Here is a 9,018-nt window from a genome sequence, read left to right as displayed (position 1 = left end):
GGAAAAAAAAAAAAAAAAAAAAAAAAAAAAGGTTTGGTATATGAAACGTTAACAGGCAAGAAATCCCTACGAGGCAAAAAGGAAGCATCCCTAAAGGAAATCTTAAGGATCTAGAAATTCTGGTGGGGTCGATCTGCATGTGTGTTTGAACAGAGACTGGCAATGGAACTTGCCTTACTATGCAGGCTACCGGACTGTTCTCAGACACTCATGTTCCCAGGGCTGTGCCTATTCCTTCCTCTCCTACCAGCTTCTAAAACATGTCCTTCCAAGTTTGCATGTTTTTTTTCTTAAAGAGCCCTAAATGGAACCCTGCCAAGCAGAGTTCACAGAAGAGGAGATCCAAAGACAGAGTTCCTTCAAGACTTGCCTTGGTTCTACCTTTGTTTTCTAATTATATCTGGCTACCAGACTTCACGGGAGGTTCAGACTGTCTCAGCCCCATCTGGCCAGACAAAAGTGGGGAAGTCACTCCTCAACCCTGCTGCATGCATTCTGTAAAGGCCTTTTCCTTTCCCTAGGAGCCTGACATGCATAGATTTATGAGAGGACAATACCTACTAACAGCCTAGCAGGACGATTCTAAATGTACCTAATTTCAGAGGTCCCTTCCACTAGTGTCCCCACATAGACAACACACATGTGGTATCTCTGCTCTCTTGCCTGCCTTTCTTTCTCTATTTGCCTAGATTTGCCCTACCTACTTCCCCAGCTATGGACTCAAAGCCAAACAGGAAAACTTCTGAGGTTTGGCTAATACACAATCAGTTCAAACCTACATACTGCCTTTACTGTCCACAGAATTATTATCCTAATAATCAGTACATCCACAAACACCGAACACATACTCTACTCCCAACTGGTCCTGAGAATATTAAAATAGACTTACCAATAGGTAAACCAAGTCCTTTTGGACTTGAAAATTAAAATGATTAATTAGCATCATTTTTTTTTTTTTTTTTTAGCATTTAGGTCTCAAGACTGGCTTCGGCTGTGCAAAGGGTGATCTAGACACTGTGTTTTCCTGCCACCCTGTTTGAACCACATCAGTAACTTTCCTTCCAAAGTGTACAGAGGTAATGGGAAAAGAAGAAACCATCAGCTGAGCTAGGGTGCTAAAAGTTTTGAAACAGTGGCTGCAACATCTTCCTAACAAGTAAACATTTCAGGGTAATACAGGAGAAACCCTTCCAGTTTAAGCAGTTCTCATATAAACAAAGGAGTTCTACACTGATGCTCAAATCTTCAGGCTTAAGCAATTTCAAAACAACTCTGTCGAGAAGGAAGGACCTTTAGTGACTCTGCTCATCCATTCATTTGGCTTCCATTTACTGAACATTGGACAGAGTTCCTGTGCCTCATGCTTGTGAAATACACAGAGCAAGAGAAGGTCTTGCCCCCAAGAGGCTCACCATCCAGAATAACCTTTTGAGGTCAAAAAGCCCTTAGGAAATTTGATGATAGTTGCAAACTCCTAGAAAAATGCAGACAGAAGACTGCAGACAATTTCAGGGAATCATAGGTTCCCCTGAGGGAAATCATCCATGGATTCAAATGAATTTACCCTTGATCAACAGAGAGGCAAATGTGGATTCATAATACCCAGTTCCAACCACCTGCTAGTTTGTTTCATCACTGTTTTGGATTGTGATTTAATACCTTTCAAGATTCTATGAAGTGAATGGACTCTAAATCCCCAAGGACACACATCAGATCCCAGAGTCTTAGATGTGGTTGTGGGTCCCCCACTCCTATGACATCTAGGAAAGGCCACTGCTATTCTTTTATTCTTTTTTGAGAGAAAGTAGAATTAAAAGTAATACAGTACCACCCCACTTCCTCACCTGCAGGACATCCAAGTTGAACCTTAGGTAGCCAAGATTACACTCCACTTCTTATGGGGTTATCTATGTAAATTCATCTCTCAAGGCTGCCCTCAGAAAGGCTGGCCTGGGGTACATCAGTGCAGCTAACACAATCCATGTGCGCACAGATTCCCTCCCTCTCCCCGACCCAAAAAAGTGTTGACCCTGGTTTCTGAGACCCTTAGTACCTCAGCCTTGGCACAGCTCCCCTTAGTGAGGGCTTCTTTGTGAAGCCCTTCCTTCCAAGTGAAGGTAGGTTTGCCAAAGATTTTTCAGGGAAAATCAATAGAACAAAGCACCTCAGACAGAGGGGAAAAGGAAAACCTCAAGCACAGACCTCCCTGGCACAGACCTAAGCAGTCTCCATATCCTATGGGTAAGGCGCTGGTTCTGTAACAAAAAAAAAAAAAAAAAAAAATTAAGCGTGAAATTAAAACCATCCTTTCCAGGACTGAGCAGTCAAGCCACTGTTATATCTGCAGCCACCTGTCCTAGTGAGCGCCCAGGTGCTCAGCTCCTCCCCTGTACCTAGATAGCTACTGGCCCACAAGTTGGTTCTGCACTTCTGAAGCCAGCAAACCAGGGCACCTGTTGGTAGCAGTTTCAAAGGTTTGCTCTCCTTTTACTGCCTTCAACATGTGCAAGCTGGGCACAGGGCCTCCAGGTCTGGAAGGACTAGAATCTCCCTTTGTGCCATCTCCTTTGTAAAAACTGACTTTTTCATTTTAAGCTGATACTTAATTGTACACATATATGGAGTGCAATGTGAAGAATCAATACATGTATACTTTCTTTAATTACCACATATATCACCTCAACTATTTCTTTGTAGTGAAACACTAAAACTCCTGTCTCATCCTGAAATACACAATATGGTGGACTGTAGTCTACCATGCAATAGAACACAGGCTGCACCTCTCCTAATTGTAACTTGGTACCCACTGACGAACTCCTCCTATTCCACTTCTATCGCTATTTCACTTCTAATACAGCTTTTGTGTGGTTTATGCAGTTGTTTTTACATATAAAATGTAAGACAAAAACTGTAGGCCACCCTAACATTCGTAGGGCCAGAAACAGATGTAGACCAGAACTAGATTTTAAAAACTGAAAATAAGATTAAAGGGGGGAGAAGGTAGAGAGGGAACACATAACAGTTATATACGTGCACGCGTGTGCACACATGCAGAGAGCTGAGGAAGAGAATGAATTGGAGAGAGAAGCTTCATTAGACTCAGAGAGGCAAGCAGTGGCAGTATACCAAGGTCACTTCTAATTTAGACCATCTAATTGGCAAACAGGCTCCAAATGGCTATCATCTCACAGGGCTTGGAATTAATGAAGCCCGATTATTTTCATTACTTTCCTCTGAGATGGAGACAAAGTGGAAGAGCTGATACCCAGGTGGGTGTGACAGCCCTAGGGCCAGGGCCATCGGAGAGTCCCCCGGGGTGGGAGGGAGGGGCAGGTGGCCAGCCTGTCCCAGAGACTCACAGAGGCACAGTCACAAATGGAGCACAGAGTCACAGACACTGACTGAAGATCACAGGAGGCGAACTACTGCTCTCAAAAGAGGGTTGCAGAGAAAACAGCAGGCAGGGCAGGCCCAGGAGCACAGAAAGGAAATCTGTGCATGTACAAAAATTAAGGAATAAGAACTAGAAAGGGAGAAAAAGCAGTTCCTGGACTCAGAGCCAATCCTCATCTCCACTGTGAGGCCCTATTTTGTTAAGTGATTAAGGAACAAAGAAAATTTCCCCATATTAATGATCCAGGATCCCAGTGGTATGTCCTGTCACTTAGAAGGACAGTGATCAATTAGAATAATTTAAGAGTACTGAAACACAGGGTAGGTGGTCTTTCTCGTTCTCTTTTAGGGGCCAGGAACACTTGCCCCATGCCCTCAAACCTCTTTGACCAAAAGGCTGGGAAAATAAGAGCACAGAGTAGTAGCTCCTGTATCTCTCACACCAATTTGGAATCTCCATCTTCTCTGTAAATACTCATGAGACTTAGATATGTGAAAATGATATGGGGGTGGCAGAAGCTGCCTCTCCAGGTGTGGAGGGATACTTATCTCCCTTAAGCTTTATAGATTTCCTTTTTTCCTATGACATGTGCAAAGATACCATTTGGAACTCTGGTTCCAACGGGCCAAGCAAAACAAAGTGCTGTGGGTGCAGTTTCCATAGTGGAAGGCCAGGCCTGCAATTGTTCCTAGTGGATTATATTTTTCAAACCCCCTCATCAGTAAAAAAAGAAGGGGCCCATGGAAGACATAGATATGAGATGCACAGCATAAGCAAGCAGCGGTTACCATAGCAACAGACATATTAGACACTGCAGGTTCCTGAAAGCTGTCTGATAAGGTATTATTAAATGAAGCCTCCTCAAAATCTTCTCCATTTACAACTGAACGGGAAGACATTGTGTAGAAGGTAATCTATTTCCATTTATCAGGGTGGAATTTACTTTTATAGGGACTGAAGCCCAATTCAAGCTAGATCCTGAGACCTTGGACTCAGCAAAAAAATATATCTATTTACCAGAATTTAAAGCTTTAAGATACCCTGGACATACCTCATGTCTGCCAAGAATTATCTATCTGGGAGATTTCTGCCAGCTTTTCCTGTGGGGCAGCTGAAGGTACCTAACTTAGCCAAACCCACTGGGTAAGAAAGAAGATTCACTCCTCACACTGCCATTCATTCTAGCCATTCAAGGAAAAGCGGTCACTACTTTCTTCTCTTGAAGGATGAATGAGCAGAGACTGGCTGCTTCTTAATGGCTTAGAAAATGGAGCTCTGATTTGAGGGCATTTCTCATCATGCTGTTTTCAGAGTTTCCTCCTCCAGTTGGCTAGGAACACACAGATAAATCACCAGAAAGCCTAACCAATACTTTCCAAGGGCCAACTTTCTCATAAAATTAAAGTGAAATACCCACCAGGAGCATGATTTTTCACTATAGATTTACTATACTCACTTAGTTGTAAAACAACTGCAAATTTCATTTTTGTTAACTTTTTTTTTCACCCGGTACCAGGGATCAAACTCAGGTCCTTGTACTTTTGAGGCAGGCGGCAGCAAATTTCATTTTAAGGGAAGGACACTGGCATCAGTTCTCAACTGGGATTCCAGGTTCACCTGGAATATGGCTACACGTTCCCCGCTAGCACTAGTTGTTCCACTAGTTGTTCTTTTCCTGCCATATTGAAGTGGCAGTGCGTCATTGGGCCCAGTGCAAACCATCATGGTGACTAGAAAAACCAATTCAACACCGACCTCCATGCCATAACTCCATCTTCCCATAAAGCTTCCCATAAAGTGCTCAAAATTATCCTTCACTATTAAGTGAAAAGGAAAACACTTACATGGTTATATTTCCCACATTTCTTAGAACTATCAAGACTTCATTAACTTTCTCTTGTTCCTAGCAAACCGACTTGCATAACTAGCATATTTCCTATAATCTGCACTCTTCTCAAATGTCTGGAAAAATCTGCATTGTCTGCAGTGGCAAGACAAGGCAACAGGACTTTTTATATACAACATACCAAGCCCAGCCCTTTTAGGAAGGGGTTTCTCCTTCATAGCTATGTTGCAAGAGGATCCAGAATGGGGATTATTAGCCAGCTCCCTGAATGTATCCTTATGGTCCCTGGCATTGTACACACAATTTTGTATTTGCAGAATATTTGATGGAGGGCCTGTAACAGTGCTTATCAAGTTTTAGTGTGTATAAAATAGTCCAGGATAGATGTTGTATTGTTTTCATCAGTCTCGGAAAAGGCTGAGAGTCACTGCTTGCAAAGGTGCTGGTTAGTGGGTAAATCTCATAAATGAGATTGGTTCCCAAGCCAACATAGCAGTTAATATCCCACCCTTGAAGATTCTGTGGGTAAATGAAGATTTGTAATGATCACCAGACTTACCACTTGAAATGTACCTTGCTATTGCTGTTATGAAAATATGATAAACAGTAGATATCTGAAATATAATTTACATGCTATGCTGATCCCTAAGGTTGTGAAAATAAATTTTTACTGTCTAATGTAAGCCAGTCGTGCAGATTACTATAAGCCAAACAGCAAAAATAACCACTTGAGCAAAAGAAAAATATAGTTAAGTATTGAAATGCTTCCCTCTTCACACCTCTTTCTGATCCTTCAGGCTCCTAGGGTTCCAGGCCATTAGCTAGGAACTGAGACAGGGCCTGGGAAAACCTCTTTGCTATTTCCAGAGCTAGTAAGAATGCCAGGAAAACCTACAACATGAGAACTCATCCATCCACAGGAGGAAGATCTGTTTAACTCACACAGAATATCTCACAAAGTTCACTCCCTCTGTGACCTATGTGAAAATGTTCACAGAAGACGGTTGTCTGCATTTGAGAGCTGCCTCAGAGGACGCTCATGGTAGTCACCTTTGAGTTTCCCATTGGCTGATAAAGTTCTCTTGATACATCATCAGGTCTATGTTCCTCATGACTAAGCAGCACTTTCATTATTCATTAATTGTATACAACCAAATGGAACAGGTCATGCCTACAGGTGATAAGTCTATGACCTGCTCGTTATAATGCAGAATTCTGAACAAGCTACTGCTTTGGGAATCTTCGCATGAAAATTACTCCACTGTTGAAATAATACTAAGGTAGAGGTGAGAATCATCCTCTTTGGCAGTTTTTCTTCTGGTGACCAGGAAAAGACCTTCCCAGTGGCCTGAACATAGTCAAAAGCAGGACATCATGCCTAACTGTAGCATTCTGAAAAGCTTTCACATTATAATTAGAATCAAACTGGGGACTATGGGGGGCGTTTGAGACAGGATCTCACTATGTAGTTCAGACTGGCCTTGGATGGCTTGAATTCGCAGAGATTCTCCTGCCTCGGCCTCCCAAGTGCTGGGATTACAGGTGTGTGCCACTACACCCAGTGCAGAATTAAATATTTATGCTAGCCTTTGGGGCCATATTTATAGTAGCCACTTAAGAGTCATTCTTTCAAAACCTGCAGGTATATTGGCATCATATTTAAATGCAAAGCTTGCACTGATGAGTCAACATTTCATATCCCACTGGCAACTTTCCTGCTTTGAGAACAAAGTATCCACTTGAGAAACACCTATGTTATAGGTTTATACCTAGAGTTGGAAAAGGTGGGTCCAAAATTCATCGGTACCACTTACGGAGGGTACTAAAGTCAGTTAACCTTTTTCAGCCTCAGTTTCCTCATCTGTTAAAGAGAACATGTCAGACTTTTCCTTTTTTAAAAAAACAGGATTTGTTATGTTGATGAAATGAGACATAATGTCAGAGCAACCCAGACCATGGTCTGTTCAATAAAATTTTGGAGAACCTGGCTATGATTTCTTCACATAAACGGTTAGCTACTCCATGCCTCTGCATCCCGAGAAGGCACACTAAGAAACACACATACAGCTCTTTGCGCCATCATCGGGCCGTGGTCCTGCAAGTTGAAGGCAGGTCACTAGAACAAAGGTCACACAACCAGGATGCTTTTCTGACACTTCCAACTTCACACTGACTTTGTCTACCAACCTCGTTCGTGTACGTCACTGCATCACCTCTGACCCTTGCAGGAAGAAAAGCCATGGGATCCTGCTCCTGGCTGCCTTACCGTCATTATGAGCTTCTCCACGCAGTCAGGTGCCACGCTGTGGAGGTGGGTGAGGTGCAGCTGCAGGTGGATCTTGTTGTTGAGCATGTCCTGGCACAGGGGGCAGCGGAGCATGGGCTGCACTGAGTGCTGTGTCATGGCATGCACCCGGAGCCGGTTCACGTCGGCGTTGCTGTACTTGCAGTAGGGGCACTGGTACATCTGTGGGGGACACACCCACCGCTCTGGCTGAATCTGCCGTTCCCACCACCGACTGTTTCTGCCCCAAGCCCTCCCATACAGAGGTGCACTCCCCCACTGGTGTCAAAACACTCCTCTCACCAACAGAGTGCCTTCTGGCCTCACCTGCTCCGGTTTGATCTCCTCAGATGTTTTTGGTCGCTTCGAAGAGAGCAGAGACTCCGAACTACCTGGAAAGGTGATGCGTTTAGAGGCAGCAGGAGAATCGGTCAGCTCCTTCTCTGCTTGGCTGGATGAGGCTAGGAGAGAAAGTAGAAGATGCAATACAGTAGTAGCCAGACCAGGCTGGCTCCCAGAGGGTTTGTTCTGGGTAGAAATCAACATTCATTTATAGCACAGGATTTTCTTACAACACAAAAATCAAGAAAGGAAGAACATCCGGACTGACTTATCAAGCATGATGGAAAAGAAGCAAGTGTTTCTTTTTCCTCCATGAATTTCTGTCACTACCTTAACAAGTGAACACTGAGAAAAGGCTCTGGAGTTGGATTAAGCTAAATCCAGTCTTGCCTAACCTCCCCCCTCCCATCTAAGCAAAGACTGCTGTCATATCTGTGGGGGGCAACGGGGCTAAGGGTGGGTGGCAAAATCTCAATTGCTTTGCCAATCTGAGTATGAGACACACTTTGCTTCAAGGATGTAAGAAACTATGTGCTCCCAACTTCACCGTCCTACCTTTTAGAATCACAACAGAGCATATTATAGGCAGCCTGGAGAACTTGAGAAGGATTCGAGGGATTTACCTGCATACCACCATACAGAAAATCAAGTTTGGGTTCAGCAGTTTGCTTTCAGGAAAGTAATAATTGAAGAGTAGAACTAGGCGGGGCATGAATCCAAGTTATAATCGAGCCAATGCTTCACACATAAGAATTTATTCAGAGTGGGTGGTAAGAAGGAAAGTTTCCTATCTGCTTGCACAACCACGCCTCTGCACTTCTCTTGCCCACGCCACCAAAGAAAAAAAAAGAAAACATCAATTACTGAGGAGAGGCACATGAGGTTTGAACAGCAAACAGCAGGCATGGAAGTATTGGGCAGAGGGGTTCTCCGAAGCACAGAAAGGGCCCTGGACGATTACAAGGGGGAAGCAGTCAGGCTGTGGGTTTGATCCGGGTAGGCAGAGCTCCTCTAGTAGAGATATAAAGTCCAACATGGTTAGACCTTCCTTCTAAAGCCTGGGCAGTCTCCAAGGTTGCTCTTTCACTTAGTCTGGACATGGATCACTTTTCAGAATTTTGCTGAAAGCAACAGAGAAAAAAAAAAAAAAAA

At 43.5% G+C, this 9,018-nt stretch overlaps 1 protein-coding gene and 1 long non-coding RNA gene across 4 annotated transcripts in view; one reads left to right on the top strand and one right to left on the bottom strand.

Annotated features, from left to right (window-relative positions):
- The window catches only part of Zfhx3 (zinc finger homeobox 3), a 234,412-nt gene that overhangs the window by 19,834 nt on the left and 205,560 nt on the right, over positions 1 to 9,018 (bottom strand). Inside the window, exons 8-9 of the mRNA XM_033757937.1 lie at positions 7,852 to 7,985; positions 7,507 to 7,707 (exon numbers count right to left, since the gene is read on the bottom strand). Of these exons, the coding sequence (XP_033613828.1) occupies positions 7,507 to 7,707; positions 7,852 to 7,985 (335 nt within the window). The remainder of the gene's footprint in view (positions 1 to 7,506; positions 7,708 to 7,851; positions 7,986 to 9,018) is intronic.
- The window catches only part of LOC104854057, a 182,112-nt gene that overhangs the window by 149,125 nt on the left and 23,969 nt on the right, over positions 1 to 9,018 (top strand). The window contains exon 3 of one of the 3 annotated variants that reach the window (XR_777968.2): positions 966 to 2,283. The exons of the other annotated variants lie outside the window; for them this stretch is intronic. This is a non-coding gene — a long non-coding RNA (uncharacterized LOC104854057). Of the gene's footprint in view, positions 1 to 965; positions 2,284 to 9,018 lie in introns of those variants that run through there. 3 annotated transcript variants of the gene reach the window in all.

Source organism: Fukomys damarensis, unplaced genomic scaffold (assembly GCF_012274545.1).
Source record: "Fukomys damarensis isolate Sample0158 unplaced genomic scaffold, DMR_v1.0_HiC HiC_scaffold_32, whole genome shotgun sequence".
Classification (NCBI taxonomy): Eukaryota; Metazoa; Chordata; class Mammalia; order Rodentia; family Bathyergidae; genus Fukomys; species Fukomys damarensis.
This window is presented reverse-complemented; position numbering and strand designations above follow the sequence as displayed.